This window comes from Ascidiella aspersa, chromosome 9 (assembly GCF_963924565.1).
Source record: "Ascidiella aspersa chromosome 9, kaAscAspe10.2, whole genome shotgun sequence".
Lineage (NCBI taxonomy): Eukaryota > Metazoa > Chordata > Ascidiacea > Phlebobranchia > Ascidiidae > Ascidiella > Ascidiella aspersa.
In genome coordinates this window covers 10,846,950-10,873,420 of record NC_139455.1, presented here as the reverse complement: position 1 = coordinate 10,873,420, position 26,471 = coordinate 10,846,950, and the positions used below count along the sequence as shown (strand labels likewise).

At 34.4% G+C, this 26,471-nt stretch overlaps 3 protein-coding genes across 3 annotated transcripts in view; 2 read left to right on the top strand and 1 right to left on the bottom strand.

Moving 5' to 3' along the window:
- Window positions 1-7,077, top strand: part of LOC146132969 (maestro heat-like repeat-containing protein family member 1) — a 56,378-nt gene extending 49,301 nt beyond the window's left edge. Inside the window, exons 36-39 of the mRNA XM_083397409.1 lie at window positions 292-426; window positions 539-641; window positions 3,148-3,213; window positions 3,517-7,077. Coding sequence (XP_083253535.1) covers window positions 292-426; window positions 539-641; window positions 3,148-3,213; window positions 3,517-3,599 — 387 coding nt within the window. The 3' untranslated portion in view covers window positions 3,600-7,077. The remainder of the gene's footprint in view (window positions 1-291; window positions 427-538; window positions 642-3,147; window positions 3,214-3,516) is intronic.
- LOC146132968 (cytoplasmic dynein 2 intermediate chain 2-like) lies at window positions 6,829-17,019 on the bottom strand. Its single transcript, XM_083397410.1, has 12 exons — window positions 16,795-17,019; window positions 15,167-15,340; window positions 14,977-15,101; window positions 13,982-14,078; window positions 13,014-13,141; window positions 12,638-12,758; window positions 12,392-12,452; window positions 12,033-12,097; window positions 10,195-10,390; window positions 9,992-10,077; window positions 9,460-9,660; window positions 6,829-8,351 (listed from the first exon to the last, which is right to left on the bottom strand). Exons 1-12 carry the CDS (start codon window positions 16,881-16,883, stop codon window positions 8,171-8,173), a joined length of 1,524 nt encoding a protein of 507 aa, XP_083253536.1. The 5' UTR covers window positions 16,884-17,019; the 3' UTR covers window positions 6,829-8,170.
- Window positions 17,020-17,254: 235 nt separating this feature from the next.
- LOC146132967 (protein SET-like) lies at window positions 17,255-25,503 on the top strand. The gene is made up of 7 exons (XM_083396416.1): window positions 17,255-17,416; window positions 18,998-19,115; window positions 19,186-19,372; window positions 20,377-20,490; window positions 20,571-20,644; window positions 23,032-23,242; window positions 25,206-25,503. Exons 1-7 carry the CDS (start codon window positions 17,350-17,352, stop codon window positions 25,215-25,217), a joined length of 783 nt encoding a protein of 260 aa, XP_083252542.1. The 5' UTR covers window positions 17,255-17,349; the 3' UTR covers window positions 25,218-25,503.
- The last annotated feature ends 968 nt before the right edge of the window (window positions 25,504-26,471 follow it).

Sequence of the window (26,471 nt, the reverse complement as noted above, 5' to 3'; positions counted from 1 at the left end):
ATTGGAATGTCAATACCTTAACTGCGCCGGAACAACGTCAGTTGAATAAGTGGATGTTTTATGTTAAGTTTATAAGGCGATATAGTATTTTAACTGATAAATAAATTGTTTAAACTGATCCGCGAGTAGGATTTGTCTTTTTAAGGAAGCTTGTGGTCAACCACCGTTGCTTGGGACTATATGCTGTTCAGCATAGTGAGGTAAAAATCAAAAGCATCACTCTATGGTTATGGTATTAACTAAAAATATTTGGTTATAATATTTGACAAATATATTGTTCACCTATTGCAGGCTTGTAAGAAAACTTTACGAGAAATCGCTTCTCGTGTTGGCTCTGATGACTTAAAGGACTTCCTTCTGAAACACCTAGTTGATGAAACCACCTTACATTATGGAGAGTTCATGAGAAATTTATCAAAAGTTATGGTATGTATAACATATATTCATATAAGTTAGATATGTTTGGGTATGACCAGTTAATAGGCATTTTAAAGTACTTAATTTATTCATGTAAGCTTTTCAAGTTTAAATTTGATAGGTTGTAAGTTTTCCAGAAAAGATCAACTTCTATGTAATGGGTTGCATCTCTTTTTTTAAAAGCCAATGGCCGACACTTCGTGGCAACGCTGCAATCTTTACAGGTAAACTACTTGTGTATAAATGTTACTTTATATTGCAGTGTTTTTCAAATTGTGTGTTGTATTTAAACGAAAAATAAACCATTAGTTTTGCACGTATAGGCAAACATGCGAAAAATGAATCATCACTGTCTGTTAACTGAGAAGAGTCGGGAGAAATACCCTCACCCAATCTGTATTTTTTGCATAAACATTTTGCCAATTTGTGTAGTATTTCTAGTATATCCTAGCCTCTTGCCTATTTTAATAAAATCGATTTAGTTCAAAGGCATCGCGCCCCCCATCGCACCATCGAAAATGAAAAGTTTTGGAAACTAACAACAACGTAGAAGCTTTTTTTCGCTTTGCGAGAAAGCAATAACATATTTTGTTACATTATGTTATTTACCTATTGTCTTTCCGTGTAATAAGGTGAGATGTAATAAGGGTGACTGTTCAATAATATACCGAATCTAAGTGTTAGTATCGGTACTCGTCCAATGCTAGGTTTAGGGTGCTATCGGTGCTCATCCTATATCAAATTATGTTGAACATTTTAACCAAGGTTTGTGTTTTAAATCACCGTTTTCCATTTTAAAAGGAATTTTTTTATAATTTTTTTACCGTATTAACAATAAATTAGTTTGGTACAATATACACGGATCTGTAATATAGCTTGTAATGTAACAATAAATTTCAAAGCCGAAAAGGTCGTGCAGATCGACATCATCGTGATTAAGACGTTTCGATACGAACTTGTATAATATGGTTGTTCAAAAAACTTTTTTCTCGAAGTTCTGTGGGGACCCCCTGGAATTGTTAGGTTTAGTCTAAAACCCCCACAAACCAAATCTGAGCGTTTGGTTTAGTATTGACCGTGCTACGTCAATTTGAAAATTCAGATTTCGATTAAAAAAAAAAAAATTGTCCCCCCCCCTGAAACAATTTTTATTTTACTTTTTTTGCATTTCTTACAATAGAATTGCTATAAATAAAGCTGTTTTAAAGTTTAAAAGTAAGTAGTCATAGTATAAATGCCACATTTTGACAACGTTGGTTAGGTTGTTTTATACGAAAAATGGATTTTTAGCATATTTTCCTGAACTATAGATAAGTAATTGATAAAATTGTATGAATACTAAATCCACTATTTTTGTGGATTGTGCTGCATCTACATTATTCCAGAACTAATATATTTTAATTACTTCGCAGAATTTGTTGCCAATATACTTTAGAAATCACTGTTGGTTGATCATCAGGCTTAATTAAGCAGCTGAAGGGCAATCTTGGTAGAAAGCCTGAACACCATATAAAGGTGTTGCCCATAGTTCAGGTTTCCTTTTTAGTTTTACTTATATAAGAAAACCCTGATCTTATAGTAAATAACTGAGTATTGATGTTGTGCTTATTACATCTGAATTGATAGAGAACTAGATTTGCGGTTTCTACACACTGGAGAATTACATTTCGTTGCTCCGGGTTCAGACAAAACATAAAATCATTTCTTAAATATATATATATTTCTGTAAGAAGAAATGATTTTATGTTTTATCTGTTTTAATAAATGAACAGTCTTAAGTTATCTATCAGTTCAGATGTAATAGGCACAACATCAATACTCAGTTCTTTACTATAAGATCAAGGTTTTCTTACCTTACTAAATCAAAAAAGGAAACCTGAACTATGGGCAACACCTTGACATGGTGTTCAGGCTTTTTACCAAGATTGTTCATCAGCTGCTTTTATCAAGCCTCAACCAACAACGATTTCTAGATTATAGCGAAGGAGTATATTGGCAATAAATTCTGCCAATGAAAATCGAGTAATAAAAATCCATTAGTTCTGGAATAATGTAGATGCAGCACACATGACATTAATGTCAACAAAACTAGCGGATTTAGTATTCATTCAATCATATCAATTACTTATCTAAAGTTCACGAAAATATGCTAAAAATCCATTTTTCGTATAAAACAACCTAACCAATGTTGTTGAAATGTAACATTTATACTATGACTACTTACTTTTAAAGTGTAAAACAGGTTTAGTTATAGCAATTCCATTGCAAGCAATGCAAAAAAAATAAAACAAATATTACAACTTGACCAAATTTGCTTAAAAAAATATTAGCACCAACATAGTTTTCGAATAGTAATGACGTCGTTTGGTAACGGATCAAATCGGCCGTACTTTGGTCCAAAATATGAAGTGCAGAAAAGTTCAACAACCATTGTACATATAGTACAGCTTAACAAGCAACATTTAATTGGGTTTTAATTGATATGTAAAACTGTGTAAAACTTAAAAATCTGATTAGGAAAAGTGTAAACATACTTTTCAATCTTTTTTCAATCAAAAATCAACTAAAGTTGCTTACAAATTACCATTTAGGATTTTTGTTTGGGGTCATAACAATTTTTTAGAGATGGCTTCACAAAGTTAAATCTATAAGTAACGTTATGGTCACGTGCTCCCTAGGACACCCCCTGCTAATTGCTACCAAATATTAAAAGAAAAAACTTCCGTTCAGGATTTCTCATGAGTACGTTAGGTGAAGAGTACCGGGATAGCATCAATAAAGAACATTCGTGCGGAGGTATGATATTTTAGTTTACAGCAGACAAACATTGTTTTACCCTATTCTTATTGTTTATAAAATAATTTAAGTGTTTTTATTTGTATTTTCGTGACAAAAGCCTTGTTGGCCTGTTTTATTTATTCAGAATAATGCATGTTTAGTGTTGTCAGGGACCTAAACGTGGTGTCAAATTTATCCAACGTTCTTTTAAAAATAGTTGCGGTCTTAAATTTCTCAGCGGTCACCTAAGCCAAACTTAAAAAAAGTCCTGGAGTGTTCATTTATAACTTTGCACAGTGTATATTTAACCTTGTTTTAAAGCTCTCATCCAGCTGCTCAAAGATGCGTCGCCGGAAGTCCGGGAAAAAGCTGCAGAAGCGATAAGCCTTCTTGTGTTTTATTAAGCAAAATAAATGCAATATATGTTATGTTAATTACCCGTGTTGACACACAACCTGCAATATTAATTAATCTATGCATTTATACATGAATGTTTTAAAAATATCAGATTCTGTTATTTGTTTGGATTTTTTGGAACAGAACCAGTAAATATTAAACAAAATTTGGTTAGAAGAAATAACTTAGAACCATGTTACTCTCGAGTACTCCCAGTTTAAAACAACGCAACAAATTGGCGCAATCAGAGACTGATGATGTCGGATTGGCGAAATATACTTCTCTATTAATGATTCGAACTTACAAAAGACTGATTTTGACTCAGACAGGAAAGTCTAAATTTTATAAATGATACTTTTAAATATCAATACTCATCTGATTTGTATCATGATGAGAAAATTTAGGCTATTTAAAATATGTGCCAGACAACCAATGTCAACAAGTTTTAGCAAGTCGTTCTTCAATCGAAAAAAAAAACATTGTTACCATTTATACGGGCCAAACCACCAAAATTAATGCTTTAAAGTAAGCGAAACACATTTTCAAATAAACCCAACTTTGACCAGGTTTCTTTCACATACCGCACCTAATTTGCGATTGATAAAGATGTTTCGTTTATAATTCATCGTACTTTTTAGGTAATTTAGATTGTAGACCACCATTTTTTCAATCGAAATATTGTTTCACAATTGGGAAAGTTTGATTGATCTATAATATTAACTACCATCAGTTGCTACTCAGAGGGGTTCGCCAAGCATTTCTCAGGGGGGCCCGAGCCTAATTCAATATTTAACTTTTTGTGGTGATTTTAATGGTTTCGTTTGGTGTTCATTCTGTTTTTATTCGTTACTATTTTTCAATAGTTTATCCGTTTCTGTCTGGACTATAATTGCTTCTCTTTAATACCGATTTGTTTAGTCTGAACAATATGGTATAGTTGTAAGTTGTACACATGGGTTGGATACATACCCTGATTCCCAATTTTATCGTTAATATTGCAAAAAAAAATGGAAAAACGATTAACGTAATGGTTAATTTTTGCGCCTCGGGCGACATTGCTACGTGGTTTCTACGCAAATGTTGGATCGATGCCTTCACAACACGTTTGTAAAAATCAGCTTGATAAAAATCAATGAGCCAAGCAAGCAGATTGTTGTGCGCCCAATGCGAAAAGCCTCTTGAATTACAGTTTAGCCAATTTAACCAAATAACCTTAAATTTTTCGCCCTTCGCGCGGCCACTTGTACACTTTGCTGTTTTTTATGTTGTTTCACTAATATGTAATTGAAAAATACCAAATTGCTTTTCCTGGGGGAAGGCACAGGACAATTACCGAAGGGGTGCGCGGTTGAGAAAGGGTTAAGAACCACTGTGCTAAAACGTTGGTGCATATCTACCATGTATAAGACAGCGATTTTTTACCAGTGCGCTATCTAGAACAGGGGTCCGCAACCTTTTTAGCACTGCGGGCCGGTTTAAAACCGAAATTTTATTGCGGACCGGCCTTAAAAAATAACAAATGTTTAGTAAAGGAATTTTTTACAACTTTTTGTATTGCGAACTTTAAGCTTGTTTTGCCGCAAAGAGATGCTCTTATCTAGGAATTATTGAAATTAGTGAAACCCGCGAATGGCATCTGGGCCGCCAAGCAATTGAATTTAACCCAGCCCGCGGCTGATTTCAATAAAACTTTTAGGCCTTTACGTTTTTTCTTAAATTACACTTGTATACCATTATTACCATTTGTTATACTTTTACTAGCTTGTTAAAATAAGGATATTTAAAGCATTCTTTTAAAAGAGGTCACGCTTTGTATAACTTATAATATTGTATTTCAGATCCCATTTTTTACCAGGCCCTATACTACACTTTCAATAGTTAGCCTATGTAATATAAAAACGAAAAAATAATAATGGCAATATGAAAAAGTACGAACCCCAGACGACACCTGAATAGTATTTTTATAGAGGCTAAAACTAATCAATATGCATAGTCTAAGTGTGCTTATATCAAAACTATTTCATTCTGGGACATACTTTATAAACATTGTTAGCATGATATTATTGCATTTTAAGGTCAGCACTCTTAAACATCAAAGAACATGACATTTTTTAATTAGCCCATTTGTTGTTATATTTTAAGTGTAGGCCTACTAGAATTTAGATTTTGTAATAAAAATATGCATTTTTGATGTTGTGAAAGTGCTATGTAACTCATATGGCCACAGCACACTAGTTGTTTTAAACCCATGGGAGCTTGATACTAATTGTAATTTTTTTATCATGGAGTAGGCTATATTAAAACGAATATAAAAAAATATATAAAAATACTTTTATTGTTTTTCACTTTTTACCAGGTTTTTAGGTACAGTTCGTGTTTAAACAAAATTTTAATCTGACAACCGTGCTACGGACCGGTAACAAACTCAGCGCGGACCGGCGGCTGCCGACCACTGATCTAGAAGGTTGGCAGGTGCGCCTCCGCCAAATGTAAAAACATAAAACGGGTGTCGACCACGCAAGTTAGATAAAGCGATAGAGGTTCTCAAATTGCGTCGCGAAGCCCTGGTGGGTCATTTTAGTTTTTTAAGGGCGTCGCACGTTGATTTTGTTTCGTATCTAAATTCAACTGCCGTAATTTAATGTTTTCAAACCTTTTTTCTTATCCCGTAATATGTGCATTCGAAATAAAAGCTACAATAGGGTTGCCATACGTCAGCATTTTCCCTGACATATCAGAAAATTTAGTGTTGAAATCTGTGCCAGGAAGAAATGACAATAAACTGTTATATGTCCTGGATTTAACCTTATATAAAATATATCGTCAATAAATTCTTAATAACGAAAACGATATTTGTGAATACCAAAATTGGTTTACATTTTTGTACTGTTTAATAAATAGCTCAAATATTCACAGAGAGTAACTCGAGAGTGCAATTACTGGCTTTTTAATAATTTGTTTACGCCTGTGGAAAGAGTTCTTGCGTTTCACGTTCTAGGCCTGTCGCTGTAACGAAACAATTACTGTGCTGCTTTGTACGTAGCCACGCAGTGCGGCGTCAGCGGTTTTTTTTTCAGCGGCTAATTATTTGCCGATAACCTTCGCCTTATACTGTTAAGCGAGCAAATGCCAGGTGCAACGATTTCGCACTTTTCTTAAAGGGCGTTTAGTTGCAAAAAAAACATTCCATCGTAAAACGCATAAGGTACGCTACAGGATTACTCAAGGTCAATTTTAGGACAATATTCAGCGAGGTTGTGCACAGCTTATTTGTCAAGTAATGGTAAAGCATTACTAAACAAAAATCAAGAAATCATCTCGACAACTTTGTACAAAACAGAGCCGAATATAAAAAATACCTTGGCGGAGTCCAAGAACAAGCTTTATAATGACTAACTGAGTTAATTTAAATTAATAAGCAGGGGGCCACGGGGGTTGAGAACCTTTTAAAGGGGGCAATAAGCATAAAAGATTGAGAACCACTCCACTATACACAAAGAAATTTTTCACGCAGCACCTGACTGTTTTCCATCTTTTAATATAATACGTCACGTTTCAACATAACTTTTTGACGTCATTTCTACGTTTTTTTAGTTCCCTCACCTGGACTTGGCCAGTACAACCACGGTAAATTTGTCAGGGATTTCGCGTTTCAAATAGAGCGATTAATTTGGATTTTCTGTTACAAACAAACAAATAAAATTACATCACTAAAATTCCAATTGTTGGGTGCGTCGCAAGTTCAACATGTTTGTACAAAGGAGTCACAATAAAAAAGTTTGAGACCACTGGGCTATGTAGGCTACAACTAATTTAATTCTGAATAATTAAATATAATTTGGTTTTAATAATTCAGTAATTCGAATCTAAGTTGAAAAAAGATTCTAGTTGGTCACAACCGTTGCAACCTGATGGTTATTGGACATCAAATACTTTTACTATTCTGGTCTATATATAGGATACAGATTTATTTCTTGAATACATTGTTGCCATATAGGTACTTTTTGTATTTAACTACCCTATTTTTTGTATATCGCAAGGCGCCCAAAACTAACAGGATAATAGGCTTAATAATTACGGTGCTGAGACGTTCTTGTTGTTCACAGTTTACACAGTTCTACAGACTGGTTCAAAGAGCGCCATTTTGATTTATAAAAATTTCAATCCATAGCTTTTAGGTGTTGGTATAAAAGTTCTACCTTAACATTTAGTTATAAACACCTTGATTGTAATCTGGATTATGCGTAACAAACTGAAAAAAAAAGTTTGGAACCACTGCGCTGGTAGTCTACTCTCATGGAAGAACCAACGATAAATGAACCGGAATTTTTGCTACTGCTTTGAATTTTACAATTTACGACGTTATAACACCGAAAACATTTAATAATTTACGAAGTTTAGATACAATGGCTCTAAAAACAAGTTTTCGAGCTACCATATAGATAAATTTACAACAGTGCATTTTTGTAAAAAAAATTAATAAAATTACGAAACTACTTAGGAAATCAATCAATAATATTTAGCTTAAAAGTGCAACCGACAGAAAAGTCACAGTGAACATGCCGAAATGTCTTAAAATTTAGGTCATTGCCTCCTTTGATAAATCATCAAGAAACCGTACGCCTTGTTCTTCTTGTTCTGATTCCACCAAAGCTGAGCCGAGGCGCCAAACATGTACCTCCTTGGATGCGCTAGCGAACATACTTGCTCGTTTTCGGTTGGGTTGCATGTGATTCACCCAACGCACCTTTCCATCGCTTCTACAATAACAGATATCAATTATGAGCTGCTGTAGGATTTTTTTTTGCAGAGCCATGGGGTAGGGACTACTGTTTTATAATGACACTATAAAAGCACCCTAAGAAACTGCGAGCGCTTATGTGTAACAGAAATTGAGTCGAAAATACATTTAAGGGTAAGGCGACTAAGCGCTCGGCCCTACAAAATAATACTAAATAGTTTGTTCAAAACACAAAGAAAAACAACACAATGCTCGGGCTAAAATTTGTTAACCAGCGACAAATTATCTTAAACGCCCAAGAGAATCAAGGCTATGCATAAATTAAAATATGGATAGTTTATTACAAAATATAACCCAAAAGAGGTCACCATCGAACCATGTAATGCATTTTTCATGCAGCATTCCAAATTGGCTATTGTAACACGTGCAACACCCATTATAAACGACATGTACGATTTTTTGCACTTAATTGGTGTGATCTTTTTAGGAGGGATTTCGGAAAATTTTATATTCAATTGGTATCGAAGCATAGGACCGAGTACCCATATCACCACTAAGCATCGACTCTGATTCGATATTATCTCAACTGGGGCCATGAGAAAAATAAAAACTTATAATGCGACCGGCAATAACTAAAAGGTTGTGAACCCCTGATCTGGGCGGTTAAGTGTTACAACAGGCAAAAAATGTGGTTTGATGAAGAGGGCATAACCTTGCAAACTTTTGGGTGAATATCTTTAGCATTAGACATACTTAGTGTTATGTAATGCTATCAAAAGTGTCAATGCGAAACTGTTAAATGATGAAAGGCTAATTCAAGTCGTTTTTGAAAACTTAAATTAAGTCCCAATTAAACCCATTGCCATCGCATCGCGAGTACAGTCATTTGCATAAAACAAGGTTGGGTTTATGAAAATTATTTTGTCAGGCAAACAACAAAACTAAATATATAAAGACGAAAATTTGTTTTGCGTGAAAAAAGACGATTTTCAATAAACAGTCTAGTAATTTTAAGTGATATGTCCAAAATAAGTTCAATTAAGTGAAGTCGTTCGCTTAGTTGTTCCAATAAGGAAAGATATTCCAAAATATGTCTACTTTATTAAAAATACTGATCAAAGCGTTACCCCAAAACGTCGCACGATGCTACACAGCGAAGTAATTTGATGTCACAGGCTTCTATTTGCCCACTCGCACCAGAAACAAAGAAAAGGGTTGGGTTGGAAACCGACCAGAATGCACTGTATAAGTAGTTGGACGTGCCACCAGTGACGGATTGATCCGGCCGAATTTCACGCAACGCAGCAGATTGTAGTGAGTGGTATACTCTAAATCAGAGCTCAATATCATTGAAAGAAGTGAGATTTACAAGTATCATCTTTAGTGTTTATGAAAGCAAAATTTAGGACAGTCAGATCTTTTCAGTTTTTTTGGTGTCACAGTCCTCAAAGAGCAACTGCTTCAAACAAATACAGCGTTGTTAAGTTTTATAAATTTAGATCAAAAAAATAATCAATTTGTTTGTAGCAACTTCCCCTTTGTACTAGAACTCCGGCGTATCTTGGAAATCATCATACTGTCCTCGGTTCAGAAAAGTAAGTATTCTACACTAAAACTTAGGTGCACTGAGAGTTAGGCATCTACAAAGCGATAATTTACCTGCATATCTGATCCGACGAGCAAGAAAGAAACAAATGTCGATGAAACGGTGACCAATCAAGTGAGTATACAGGACCAACATGAGTCTGCAACAAAGTTTAAAAAAATCAAGTAGCAGTTATGACTAAAACCACGGACTCAACGTAAAATGATGTGTAACAATAAAAATCAACAAAAGTTTAGAAGTAAATCGCACTACCTACCTCATAAACAAATGTAATAGGATTTTCTACATTGGCTTCCAATGAGCACTTCAAAATTGCGCCATTCTCACAACCCACAACCAAACTGTCGGTCATTTCAGGAGTTGTGCTGTGTAAACCACCATCAAGAAAACCACTCTTCACAGGGCAAAAGCATGTTATACCAATTGGACCTTTACCTCTCACACCAGATCTCCTATTACATAAATAAATAACTGTGGTCAGAGTAACGGCTCCAACAAGGCAGAGTCTTGAATTCGATCAATCAAGAAACAGACCAGATTATACTTTTAACTATGGACATAAAAGGGCTATCAGCTTATTTATAAGTTACAATTCTTGTAAAAATGTAGGCTTGCAGGTTTAAATCTTTAGCGGCAATTCTTTTTTTATTATTATTAATTAAAATGGCGAAAAAAGCAAAAGGAAAACAAATTATATTAGAAAAGCTCTCGGGCCGGTTACGAACCACTTTGTGTTTGGCCAATTGGTCATATTTCCTCGTTTCCAAGCCGAACATAACATTTTACTCTATTTTACCAAACGAATAAAGGAAATAATTTGTTATAATTGCGCCCAAGTTAAATTAATCCGGAATCTTAGTTTGTTTTCGATTGTTGATTTTTCACTACCGCAACTTAAAGTCTGGTGCTATTCTAGCAAGAGAGTTGTTGTTCGTAAACTGTTTTGGTCGAGTTGTACTGGTGAATTAAATCATTTTAATGTTTCGGTTCTACACGATCGTGACGTTGTTATGTTACCCCAGCGGTTCCCAAACTTTTCTAAAAATTTTGCCTGGCGGACCCGGTGCAATTATTTTAATATTTCGCAGCCCTATAAAATTTGAAGGGTCAGTTGACCCATATTTCTTGTAGAAGACTAGTGCAGCCACGATTCTTTCTAATGTAACAACCTTCTAACTCAGGGTGGTCCACGGTTGACAGCATCGCGGGCCACAATATTTCTTGCATATTCTTTGCGGGCCACATAAAGTAGGCTAAATGCGTACCAGGAGCGGAATAACGTTTTTCGTTTGGTCGAGGCATGAAATGTTTAAAGATAACGTCACAAAGTAGCATCGAAAGACAGATACGCTCCAAAAACTTGCTTCTGTCGTCGAACTTGTGCGCAAATAAAATCGAATGTTACGAGACTGGGAAAACTGGTGTGCGCGAAGCGCGAAAAATTTGCGTATTTGACAGAAATTTTAATTAGAAGACTGCCTTTTATAAGCGTAGAATGTTCGCGTAAAATAGATGTTGTATACTCCCAATCGCTAAATTACAAAGACGTTATCACAAAAAGGTTTAATTAACCAGATCAACTTGGCTGAAATTGCAACTGGGTTTGGACCACAATGTTCTAACTAATGCGAACGATTCGCTGATAGCAGGTAGTACAGCATAATAGATGCTTTCACAAGAGACATCATAAAACACGCTATAATGATCGAATAATGAAGCATAACTAAAGACAAAAAAGATGACAAGTTTAAAACATAGACTAATGTTTAAAAACTTAAAAGACTAATTCCCCTTGCGGACCCTCTGAAACTGCTGTAGGGACCCCATTTGGTCCGCGGACCCCAGTTTGGGAACCGCTGTGCTACCTGAATCCCATTCTTCTGGGAGACTTGATATTTATTTATTTAATGAATTTGATAAAATCGGTGTTGTTTGTAGAAAGTTAAACTTATTTGCCAATGCGTCATATTCCGTTTAGTAGCATTTCAGCACTTCTTGTAATGTTATTTTTACAAGCATGGTCATTCTAGGTTTCCACAAGTGGTTGTTATAAATACCTTTTATTATCAACTATATTAGTTTGAGCAGACAAACCTTGGAAGGTAGGAAGCTTTAATCAGCAGGTGTTTCTCCATTTTAAGCGATGAATCGCCTTTTCCCTTTAATTGTAATTACATTAAATAAACAATCACTTATAGTAAAAACAAATATAAAAACCTAAATACTAATTTTATATGGAAAGGTTTATTACGGTAGTTCTTAACCCTTAATGATATGTCCCACTATCTTATTTGGTAGATAAGATAAGATTGTTAAGCAAAAAGAGTCAATATGTTGTTTTTCTACACTGCACAAATTTAAACTTTGCTCTAAAACTAGGGAGAAAAATACTATATTGCCTCGGGTTTAGAACCCGTTAATTAGAACAATAGGAATTGGATTTTATTACAAACCTCCTGTAATTTCCATATAGAAATGCTTCCATCAGTACTTCCAGATAATAATTGTATGCAACTAAACAAAACATTGGTTTAATAATAATTGTTAAAACTAAGATACATAGAAGTAAAATATATTTTTGTTTTGAAAAAAAAGGTACTTTTTTATTGCCAAGACTAAAAACACTATACTAGGTAGTATATTAAAGCTAAGCACATTAAAAACCTATTCCACTTTCTAGTTAAAACCCTGGAAGTTACCTTGAATTTTGTGTCGGCATCCAACACAACGAAGTTACAGGATCAGCATGTGAAGATTCACTATACAACAATTCATCCTTGGCTAAGTTCCATACAACTACAACTCCAGAATACAAACCAGCTAAATTCAAAGAACATAACATAACTTTGTTTAAGCTTATTTTAACAAGCATAACATTTATCAGTACGAAAGCCTGAAGCTTAACAGTGCTTATAATTAAAGTGAACAAAGTGATTTTAAGCCAACTTAAAACAGTAATTAATTGAATAAATCTGAATGATTGATATAAGAGAAATATACCTATAAATTTAAAACGTCATTTGATTTTAAGGTCTGTTTTTTAACAAAAAAATCCAATGTAAACAATAAATTTACCTGTAACTAAACCTGGTAATTGTGGATGACATGATACAACTTGCACACTGCTTTCTAATTCAACCTTATGATCACATACTTTGTTGTTCAGGTTCGGACGATCAAGATTCCATAAACAAATGAAGGATCTTAAAATTTATAAAACATTATATATATATTTCTTAAATATTGACTAAAGTAAATGGCATTCAGACAAATAAATGTTTGGGGGGTAGGTGTTATTCTAACTGTAGGGGCATTTAGCAAAGTTTATAGAAAATTGTTAAAGCAGCAAAACTATGTGAAAAGTTAAAACAAAAATGAGTCTAAATACATTGAGTTCAAAGCCATTTTATTTGTAATTAAAATGTTTTCTTTGAAAAACTGATTACTTCTTAAATATACACTAATATTTCACTTGGGCCTTCATGGACCACCTAAAACTAGTTCACGGCCCCCCAAGATGTCCATGGACCCCACTATAAGAACCCCTGCTCTAGACTATTACAGATATTTCTGCTTTAGATATGTTATTTTATAGTGTGTGTTACCCTTCCAAGACTATTGTGTATGTAACAGGGTTACTCTTTTTCCTGATTTTTTCACTCTCAAAAAATGGGATTGAAATATAAAAATACCCGGGAATCTTGATGAAATTATTGTTTTGTGCCTAATTCCATCATTTAATGTTTAAAACTACTTTTTATAACTCTTGTATTTGGGCATCAGCACTTGGAAACAATTAACCCATAGCCACCTATCACTTTTGAAATTACCTTTTACGGCCACAGTATTAATTTGTACACCACCAAATGCATAAAATTATATTGCCGCAGTTTCATTTGTTGTTAAATTGCATATTAACAAGCTGATTGAGTATAAACCTACATGAATATGGTTAAACATAATAAAAAAGTTTAGCCTTATAAAGTATAAAATCAGCTAAGTTTAGCCTTATAAAGTATAAAATCAGGTCAGAGAGGCATTACCGGTCTTCACTCCAAGAAATACTGTCATTTGTACCGTAAGCAACAGCAATAGAAGCTCCGGAGCTGGTCCATGAAATGCATGTAACTTGCATTTTAGCTAAAAATATTAGAAAAATTGGTTAAAAATATATCAGTGCCTGTCTTGGTATTTTTAGTAATCATTACTTACATAAGATTTAGCAAGATAACAATCCATAAAACTGGTTTTCTAGCCAAGATAAGAAATCAATTGAGAAAATAAAATAACCAAAGTTTTAAAATATAAAATTGAATAGACCAGTATTTTTTTTAACTTGGTGACAAGACACAATGAGATACCATTCTTAAAAGTTGGTGCCTAGAGCATAGGTGTCGAACTTTCAAAATTAAATTTTTTTTTTAATTCAATAAAAAATAAATCAAATTAGCCAAGTCTGAGTGCATGCTTTGTACTGCAATAAAATTATGAAGGTAATTTAGCAACTGAATCTGCTTATAACAGAAAAATGGTCAAGGCGCTTTGCCCCTAAAGGCGGCCTAGGCATTTCGCCCCTAAAAATTAATTTATACCGATTCACATACCCAATTTTAAATCAATCTGGCTGACATAATAATAGACTAGAGATATGTTAGAGATATGTTTGCCAACCTTTATTTGCTCATGGTCTAACTGTAGATGGGGTGAGTAAAGTGTGCCCTTTTTGGGGAAACCACTGTTAGTTTGAATTGTTTAAGTATATTTTACATATGCCCTGTACTTCCTTTGTTTTTAAAGAACTGTATGCTTAATAAGATAAGCTGAAATAAATAGAAGTGGTTGTGCCACATTTGGCAAGTGTGTTATAGAGCGTTTCAAAGTTAGAAAACAGAGTGACAGTTTTGTCTATTTCAGCCTAAATTGATTGCCTGTGGCACACTAAAAACATGTTTGCTGTGTGTCGAAAGCCAAATTAGTACCACTGCTACACATCTGTAGTTGAGCTTTAAAATATTCTATAAAAGCAAAATATACATACAATTAAGTGCAGTTGTTGAATCTTCCAAAACAAGTTCACATTTAAATGTTTGTTGTGATTGATCTCGCCTTTCTTTTAAAATGCCAGTGTACAAATTTGAACCAGAATTGTTGATTTTGACTTGTCTACAAAAAGTCTTTGATTATATTTGTAGCTCATTAGAATATTGTATTACATAGTACATACTTACTTCATAATGACAGGTTCAGCCTTTTGCAGAAAACAAACTAAAGTTGCAATGTTTTCAACATTTGTTTGGTCAATTGTGTTAAAAGGCTCCATTAAGTTAAGTATAGATTCTGTTTGACATTCAACGTTGTGAGGTTTAGCAGACTGAACTTGAACATCATATGTTATTATCTCACTAAAAATACATATATTTATGATGACAAAAATAATATTCCAAGTGTAAGTGCTTTAGGCACAAGTCAGGGTTGCCATAAATTTTTATGATACAGATCAGTGGTTCTCAAACTTTTTTAAAATAATTACGCAACGTTCCCCCAGCAATTTTTTTAATTGCTCACGGTCCCTTAAAAATATATTCAAAAAAAAAACACGTTGTTTGCAATGGTACCAATGAGACGGATGCACTTTGCTTGCTATATGCTCCGCTATGTTTGTAACGAATCACTTTATTTAAGTGAAGCAATCACGAACAGTTTTAAAACCGTGACCGTATAAAGGCTTATAGCCCACAATGTCAGCGCAGCACACTGTAAAGACATAATTCTAGTTAGCACAAAGCAACACTATGACATCACAATGGACAATTCAACTTGAAGCGTGCAATAAGTGAATGAACAACTAATGATAATAATAATCAGCTTGGTTTGGAAAAGTAAGTTGCCTGAAAATTTTATTGCACAAAAAATGTTTTTCTTCAAAAGCGTCAATTTGATTTTTTGTTAGGTGCTTTGTGGTCCCAGAAAAATGTCTCGCGGACCCCAAAAGGGCCGCGGCCCCCAGTTTGAGAACCACTGATATAGATGGAGACATTTAAAAAATTACCCAAGAATTTATAAATTTTGATAAACCTAAAATTCCTCAAGAGTTATTTTTAGCATGACACTTTGTACACACAACTTAATTTTAACATAACAATTAAATAACTTTGTGGCAATCCTGTAGATTCACTTCTTATTAATATTTGGTTATGTGATCATGTAAAAACTTTCGTCTTTTTAAATGTACAAGTATAGGCCAACTTTTTATAAGAAATTTAACAAATCTAATTAAATATTGCATATAGCTCCTAAAGAATACAGAAACAGAACAGACTTAACTTTAATTATTCCAAGACTAGTGATAAAACTAAATGGTTTTACAAAGACTTACACTAATCAATTCAACTTTTTAACTATTAAAAGACTTTATGCATGTGTGGCAACCCTTAACAAGCATTCAACACATTTATAATTTTGTTGCAATCAGCATGTATTTTATAAAAAAGAATGTTTTCTGGCGGCAAAATATATATAACAGTACCCAAATGTTAGCCTAAGTATAAAATAATTTTAAACATGTAAACCTTAGGTCAACCGTTAAGTTGAAGCTGTAACTTTGGACCAAGGGAGTATCAAGCTTAGTATCTTAAATTTAAAGTTTAACAACACTTTATGGCATTAACTGTTAGGTCTGATTGTACTGGGGTCAGAAAAAAACACATTAAAGAATATTTTGTATTATTAGGCAAGGAAAATATATTAAAAAATGACGCATGATTTTTCAATCGCAATAAAAAGTAATACTCTTATTGGACAAGGTAGTGTTACAAGAGAAAGGGTATGGGTCACATGAAGTCAGTTGTGTGCACACCTTGTCTGGGATCCATTGTCGCGCATCTTTTTCTGCGATTTCCAGCTCGAATGAAATTCATAAACTTGGGTGGTTAAGTCTTGAAACATTTTAGCACAGTACTAAAAAAAAAGGTAAAATTTAAAGCAATAATTTAACAACACCCGACGTGATTTCGGTTCAACATCACAGGACAGCATTCACGGCGCAAGCATACATTCAAGTGCCACCTTCAGCTACGAGCAGCAGTTCATATGTTCTACCAGTGGTAGCTCGGTGTTTAAGATTATAAAGAAACAGGTTCGCGCCAATAGGGCTGCGCTTGTACTCTCTCGGATGATTGGCCTATCGGGAACAAGCATTCGATGGTGAACAATTTGTGAGCCAATTGTAGGCCACCGTCGCAAGTAAAAAGAAGTCAACAAAAACGGGATCTCGGGAAAAAAGCTCATGCCTCTGCTCCATCGTGAGGTTTCCCTCGCGTGGCACCCGGTGCTGAAACTTGAGTTGTCACTTGGTGCATGTCTGTAAATGGGTACGTTTCGAAAAGTTGCACAAGTTAACGTATAAAAAATAATGTCCACCAAAGCAGCAAAAAAATCAAAAATTGACGGAGAAAAAGATGGCATCAGTAACGGCCCAGGTAGGCTACTATTGTAAAGTAGGAGTATTAGTGCAGTTGCTTAATCGAAATCATAAGGCTTTACCCGAACGTACAATTTTTAAATTTTCGTACCTATTTGTTTTCTATTTTGCAAAAAAATATACACTAAGAAGACACTTGTTATTGCTGTTGGTTGTTACGCGTGTTGCCTTTGCTACATTTAGAACACACTTGTTGGTTATTACACAAATGCGTGTGTTAGCTTTAAGTGTCCGCACAGAAATTTGACGAGACCGCTGCAACCCGTTTCCAAAGTCGAAATGCTAGTTCTCTGCTGTAGTTACAGAAGCAAGCAGAGTTTAGTAGATTGTTGGATACATTTTTTTAGACATTTAAGACCATTGAAGTGCCTTAAACACCTAAAAAACGCTGCATATGTCAACGTCGTTTCCTATCAATTGCATTTTGCGTGAATAATTTCACTCGCCATGCTTTTCGTCTAGCGCCATCTCGCGGATGTATAATAATGACAAGCTTTTTTTCTCTCATTCTGTTTTTTTTTTCTTCTAAGTTTACAACCAGAATATGGTTCAATAACAAGTTTAAAAGTTAAAACTTTTTTCATATTCTTTACTTAACTATTTATCTTAATTATTCAATTTTTTTATTGAAGAGTGATGCATATGCTTGTTTTTTTTTTGCCATTAAAGTTTTCTACTTTTATTGTATAAAAAAATACAATTTTTTTGTGAATTATACCCTTAATTCCATTTACAAATGGATTTGCACCAATTACACGCTAATCCTGTTGTATTGGGAATATGTTTATATGGATCAAAATCTATAACTATTATTTCATTAAAATGGAGACTTCAAAACTGCGTGACAGTCAAAGTTAGACAACTTTTTAAGTTAATCTGCTTGATCTTATTGTTACACTGACCCTGTATATTAGCGCAGACAGCGAACAACCAGAAATATTAACTGCATCTAACTCCATAATTTTAGTTTGAAAAAAGAAGGCCTGATTCGTGTTAACAATTAAGTAATGTCATTTTTGTGTTCTTTTTACTCCAGTTTCAATATGAAACACTTTCCGCATGTGGAATGGACCGACTATTCTGTCGTTTTAGTTATGTTGAAGATTCATATTATACTAAGTTTCCAAGCAAATAGTTCCTTCTAATTATATTTTAGTGTTGCCACAAAGTCATTATATCTTAAAAGTCTTTCAATTGGTTTATTTGTTGAAAAGTCTTTGAAAAACCATTTGGTTTTCCAAACTTATAGTAAAAAAACACCCAAGATATCAAATTTTAGCTCTTTAAAAACTACAAATTGTTCTTTTTTGAAAACAAAAATACATAAAATTTTGTGGCAACAGTATTACCCAATGTGCGTAAGTTCTTTAGTAAAATTGGCTGAAAGTGCCTCCCACCCAGGTTACACTTTTCCATCTGAAATTGTCGTTTTTGCTAATCTCTAGCAGCCTGTTCCTCTTCTCCGTTTGGGGGTGTATAATGTTCTGCTTATTATAAAATGCCATGCTAACCAATAAATTAAAAAATTACTTTATTTGGTAATTCCCATATCATTTTGTTTTATTGTGTTAATTTTCAGTTGCACAAGCACAAGATGCTATTGAAAAAATAGATGAACTTCAAAATGAGATAGACAGATTAAATGAACAAGCCAGCGAAGAAATTCTGAAAGTGGAACAAAAATATATAAAATTAAGGTAGTTTTACTTTCAAGTTTAAATTTGTTCAAAATTCCCCAAAACAACTTATAAGAATCATTTTTTGTAGATGGCCTCACTTTCAACAGCGGTCAACGTTAATTGAAAAAATACCAAATTTTTGGGTTACTACTTTTATAAACCATCCTCAAATTTCCGCCCTTCTTGACGAAGATGATGAAGATGCACTCCATTATCTTACCAAAGTAGAAGTTCAGGAGTTTGATGAAATAAAGGCTGGATACACTATCAGCTTTGTGAGTTTAATTTTATGTGTGGCCATGATTGTTACTAAAAGAATGGAATTTTCAAAGTAGAATTTCGGAACCAGTTTGATTTTTTCGGATTTAATGGATTTTTGGCTAAATGACAAAACGGAAGTTTGGTCAGTCATCATGCTACAATGCACAGATGCAAGCGTGCACGGTTTAAAAATATTTCAATCTGTAGCCTTTTAATCAATATAATGATACGGCTTGTGTGGGAGTGGCAAAATTCCTGCCTTGACGGTCGACCAAAAAAAAAAAAACGAGGTTTTGCGTTTGATTTTGGTTTCGCATTACAGCTGGGACGCGTGAGCCAATTACATTAAAAAACGTGTGTTAAACCTGGACAAAAATGAACAAATATCGATAATGTCACTGTATATATTCCAGGGGTGTCCAACATGAGGCGCGCATGCCAAATGTGGCACGCGACCTAATAAAAAATGGCATGCAAGTCCTCCAAAAATACAGCCAGTTGTCAAAAAAGCTAACTTTGTTGTAGAGCCAATTGTCATGTATTATTCACAATACAAAACAGTTCCAGCAATTACGAACAAACAAGAACTTCTGATATTATAACACCATTCTGGTTGGACACACCTGATATATGCAAAATCCAATGTTTTGTGTTAGTTAATGCCTATGACGCACCACATTTGGGCTAAAACAGTGTCACACATAGTACCAAAAAATGCCTTGAAAATGTAGTTTATTATTATTTTGGATCAGGCGCAGTCGCTCAATCATATCAGTTAACACAAATTATTTTTTATTATAGCAACCCTCACTTGTTTATGCCTGAATAGACTAAAGTACCCCATCCTTTGATTGTAAACTTTCACAACTAAGAATATCCATAATTCCATCTCTTATCCCAATACATTACCATGGTTTTAGGATTAAACAAGATAGTCAGTTAACATTCAACATTTAAATTCAACCATACCGCATATCTGTTTTTAAGAAACCGCATTTAAATTAGTTCTTTTTTTTAGCATTTTAAAGAAAATGAGTATTTTGAAAATGATGTAATTTCAAAAGAATTTCATATGAATGAAAATGGTGATCCATCATCTACTTCAACACCAATCAGATGGAGAGAAGGAAAGGTAGCGGTCACCTTTTAATGTTTATTTCATTTTAGACAAACTGTGTTATCTGTTTTATGGTGCAATATACTTTTTATTAGGATCTAACGAATCGTGAGGTACAAAACAATGTAAAAGGAAAGCGGAAACATGAGGAACCAGAAAGTTTCTTCAGGTTTGTTTTAACCTTATTCTAAGTTCCTAATTAACAGTTTGGTTATATATATGTGTATATATAATGTATGTCTATGTGTATTAGGGTTGTTCAGATTTTGAAAATTTTTGAAAAGTTTAGGTAATCAAAGTTTTTCCCATGGTTTGGACCTTAAAAATAGGATTGACAAAAAAAATTTAAATTTGGGTCATGATTTCGCCCTCCTCAAAGCCCCCAAAGTTTAGCAGTTAAATCATCAAATATGGGAATTCCCCTATTGCGAAAACTTGCTAAATTGGCTCTATTGTAACCAAACGATGACAAATAGTGTTGTAAAATGTTATTTGTGCTATATTAATGACGAATATGCCTATATAACACAATAAAGCATTGCAAATTAGCTAAATAAAAACATTTTTTTTGCAATGATTGATTTTTTAAAGTCTGAAAACTATCACCGGTGTTTTACGACTTGCAGGAGGCTAGCGTGCTGCTGCGCATCATCAGTGATGTTTGCTGAGTAATCAGTGTTTAACTTGACCATTCTCTCAGTAACATCGCTAACAACTTGAAGGTATTTACAAAGTTTTCCGCAACTTGGTAGTCTTTATCTTGCGTCCAATTACAAACTGGATGCCTCAGCAAGTTGCAATTAATGCTCAGAAAAGAAACAAGAAACCAGGAATCCTAGCCGACTAAATTTTTGAATTCTGGTGCGTCCTGTTTCTTTTCAACGCATCACTGGCAACCCCAGGCGAAATTTACTTGGCTTGGGTGTATCCAAAGTTTTTCTTGCCAATGCCGCTTTCCTATCTTCGTCCATAGTCGGGTGTTAACTAAACATATAAAACAATACAGTTTCTTCATTTATGTACCAATGATGAACTTCAGCAGCTTGTTGCAGGCAACCTATGCCACCTGGTTGTATTATTTTGAACACTCTTTCATGGTTTGCAAATTATCAGGTATTTATTAAAGCATCGGAACCAATACCTGTTTTTACCAAAGCTGAAACATAAAACAAGGCAATAAACTGGTTGATGCGCTGCCGGTGGTTTACAAAATATTGTTCGTAGCCCATCTGCTACATCCACATGAACATCGTTTGGCAAACCTGGTGCTACATGCAGTGCTCTATAAGTGAGCGAGCTCCTATACTGCTAAAATATGTGGATGGAACAGATAAGCTACGAACAAGATTTTGTAAACTAGCTGCAGTGCATCAACCAGTCTATTGCCTTGTTTTATGTTTCAGCTTTGGTAAAAACATATATTGGTTCCGATGCTCTAATAAATGATCAATGTTTTCGAAAACCATGAAAGAGCATTCAATAAGTTGCCTTCAACAAGCTGCTGAAGTTGATCATTGGTACCTAAATGAAGAAACTGTATTGTTTTATATGTTCAGGTAAGACCCTACTATGGATGAAGATAGGAAAGCGGCATTGGCAAGAAAAACTTTGGATACACTCAAGCCAAGTAAATTTCGCCTGGGGTTGCCAAGTGATGCGTTGAAAAGAAACAGGATGCACCAGATTTAAAAAATTAATCGGGTAGGAGTCCTGGTTTCTTGTTTCTTTTCTCGGCGTTTATTGCAACTTGCTGAGGCATCCAGTTTGTAACTGGACGCAAGATAAAGACTACCAAGTTGCGGAAAACTTTGTAAATACCTTCAAGTTGTTAATGATGTTACTGAGAGAATGGTCAAGTTGAACACTGATTACTCAGCAAACATCACTGATGATGCACAGCAGCACACTAGCCTCCTGCAAGTCGTAGAACACCGGTGATAGTTTTCAGACTTTAAAAATCAATCATGGCAAAAAAAATGTTTTTATTTAGCTAATTTGCAATGCTTTATTGTGTTCTATATGCACATTCGTTATTAATATAGCACAAATAACATTTTACAATACTATTTGTCATCGTTTGGTTACAATACAGCCAATTTAGCAAATTTTTGCAATAGGGGAATTCCCATATTTTGATGATTTAACTGCCAAACTTTGGGGGCTTTGAGGAGGGAGAAATCATGACCCAAATTTAAATTTTTTTTTGTCAATCCTGTTTTTAAGGTCCAAACCATGGGAAAACTTCAATTAGCTGAACTTTTCAAAAATGTTCAAAATCTGAACAACCCTAATGTGTATATTTGAGACATATATCAAGTTGTTATTAAGCTAAAATGTGCACTCCCAGTAGGGCAAGTGTCAACCAATCAGCACCAGCAGGATGAAATAACACCCAGACAAATTGTTGGCATGCTCTCAGCGACAAATGATAACCATTCTATCATTTAAATGTATTTTAAAAATACTACTGTCAATATTAACAGTAGCCTAAAATCGCATGTTCGTCAACTTATAATTTATTTTTTCTAATTTATTTTTTCTTTTGTTGACTTTTAGCTGGTTTAATGATCCTGGTGATGCCGGCGCTGACGAGTTGGGCGAAGTTATTAAAGATGACATTTGGCCCAATCCATTGCAATATTACTTGGTGCCAGAAGGTGAGTTGGACGAGGATGAGGAAGATGACGAGGACGATGATGAAGAAGAAGGATTGGAAGACATTGATGAGGATGTTGAAGGGGAAGATGATGATGAAGATGGAGTTGATGTAAGTAATAAATGCACACCTCACCAGTAAAATATTTTATGTTTTGTATACTTTAAGTAAGTGCTGATGTAGAATAATGTGCATGTATGTATATTTGTATAAAATAGATCAGCAGTTGGAAACTTATGGCCAGCGAACTGGATCATGTTCGCCAATCTAAATCATTCAGCCCGTCACCTTTTACAAACTGGGCGCAAGCCGTTTCTTTTTTTTTTGTTATTTGAACCTTGTAAATGCACAAAAAATTTCGGCTTTACAATTCTCGTTCCTGCATCCCCTCACACGAATTCATTATGTCATTTCAATATGACCATTATTAACCCTATTGAAATTACAGAACCAACTAGATTACAGATGGTATTTATCGCGTTTTTTTCTAATTACGCTTTTCACTGATTATGGGTGGACCCAAATAAATGCATTTTTTGTGCATGGGGCAAACGTTTTACTGCTTTCTTACTGTATGTGTATAGTTAGCCACAAGACCCATATTCCCAAAAAAGAAAAATTCCATATGAGATTCGTATCCAATTCTGCTGTTTATTTTGGCTAATTAGAACCGATACTTAAAAGTAATGCCAGGTTCGAATAATTAAAAAAAAACATACTAGGATTTTGGAGCATAATGGCTGGAGGTTGTAGTAAGACGTAATAAGAATATCAACGCCTATACAGAAGTAGGTATCATTTTAAACATTTTAAATAACTATTCGAAACATTCAAATTGATACCTACTTCTGTATTGGCTTTGATATTCTTATTGCGTCATACCAGGATTTGATATTCTAGATCAGGGGTCGGCAACCTACGGCCCGCCAGTGAAAATAATCCGGCCCGCGACCTCTTTTTTTAAACTAGACACAAGGCCATGCACCAAATTTTTAACTTTTTGAACCATACGAAAATGCAAAAAATTTTCGCGCTTCGCGCGAGTCGTCTTGTTTAACTTTCAACTACACATTTTCATTTTGAAGGAGTCTTCTAAGACCAAAGGGCCGTGCGCATGAAAACTATCTAAGTGGAAACTAATCGTAGCATGGAACTCTCTAAAATGAAACTTTCTCCAACTTATTTATGATAAAATTACACCAAAGGGTATCAAAAATGTGTCTAATTTAACTTTTGTGTGTGCGCAATGCGTCACGCCTTGCAAATTGAAAGGGAATTTAAACCAATCAAACGCAATTTTTTTTAAGTTTTTAGTATAAAATAGATATTTTTATTCAAATTGCATAAAACATTTAGGTCCGACCCCGATTTAGAATGATTAAAAACCACACGTTTTTTTAACAAAATTTTTGTGAAAATTTATTACGGCCCGCCAAAAACTTGCTGAGGTTGGTGTGGCCCGCGATTAGCAAAAGGTTGCCGACCCTTGTTCTAGATTAAAAACCTAAAGTTCTAAAATCCCCTTGGATTCTATTTAAACATCCCTAGTTATCTCATTATTTCATACTTTTTAAATTTGTTTAAACATTATTTTGTATTGTCTAATTGCCTCCCCTCCACCTCCAGAATTTGGATAAATTAAAAAGTGGTTGATTGAGAAACCGCAGGGTAGACCAAAATTTTTGGGGTAATATATATTTTAGCTAATTTTGAAATTGAGGTATTTTGGACAACACTAAAATTAAACGATGCTATAAAGTAGAAAAAAATGTGCTGGAAAATTTGTACTTGAATAATGCAAAATTGTGACACCCCAAAGGGAGAAATTCAGATAGAGAAAAGCATGTATTGTATAAGTTCTACAAATAAAATCTTTGTTCAATAAGGTCCTAAAAATATTGATAATCACTTATTTAGGTACTTTGTTGTGTTGAAACATTATTACAATAAAATAGGATATTATACAACTTAATTTTATGTACAGTGTGATTTTTTTGTACTTAACTCTACTGAACCAATTTGGTTTCCATATATTGTTGTTTCTTAATAATATCATATAATATGTTTACTTTAGGAAGAAGATTGAGAACCGAAGCTTGCAGTTTGGGCCAAACCCGTTTTCTACTATTTTTTCACAAGTCAGGGATTGAGCATTTTGCTATTTCGCCTGTAGCTTTTGCCTGCCCGTTAACGTTTCAATTTTTCCGCTGTAAATTGATGAAGACACCACTTACATACAATCTTATTAAAGTTTGTTAAAGTTGTGCCGTTTCAGCTACAGTCGCGGTTTTTGCGTTTCGTTTTCTCCAATCGTTCATTTTATACTCGGCAAAAGCTGTCGATAGAATAAAATCCATTCTTGACTTAGTTCAGATTGTTGTGGAAAAGCTCTAAAATCACCCCTCGGATATTATATAATTATTATAACAAAAGCAATTCATTTTTGTTTTTGAATTAAATATCACTAAGTCAACATAAATATAGCAAAGTCCAGTTTTAGTTGCGCGAAGCGCAAGGCATTTCGCAGTGATGCACAATAAGTTGCTAGTATTCGTTATATTGGTTTATATCAAGCAATTTTGACAGACATGTTGCAAGGGTATTAACTCGTAGAAACCGAGCAACAATGTGTTCGGAAGTGCAAAAATTAAGACCTGAAAGGCAACAATACCTAAAGCAGAAAATCTATAAAACCATAGTCAACGGCATAATGCAGCCAAAAAGCATAAAATCAAAATCGTCTGAATAAGACCTAGATCTGTCGGAATAGGGCCTAAATTCATCAGAATAAGGCCTAAATTGCCAAAATAACGCCCGAACCTGGTGGGTAGAGGGTATGAGACGATCGGGGCGGCTGGCATAGGCCGTTTAGATTACTACGTTTGGACGCCCTAGCCAACCCGGCGCCGCTGTTTTGGCACTGGGATTTGGTCCTGTTTGGGGTTATTGGGTGAGGTTAGAAAATGAGTTAGTGTTGAAATTATTAGTTGAGTTAGTGATGTACTTAGGGGTGGGGTTTGGGGTTAGTTAAATGTTGTTTAGGCCTGATCTGACCTTTTAGGTCTTATTCCGACAGATTTAGGACTTTTTCCTATGTAAACGGTACTATTATCTTTAAGTATTAGTCCCATTTCGGCCTTATTCCGAATTGTGTTTTATTCTGACGTTGGTGTTGTTCTTATTTTGGTCTTATGGCTGGAGTCCAATTAAACGTTGCGTTAATCGTGTTTCAACTGGTGTGTGACAGAAAACATGCAGTGGTGTAGTCACAGCGACTTCATCCTAAAACATATAAAAGGTAAATATTGAAGTAGGGCTTGCGCCCCTGTTAAAAACTACT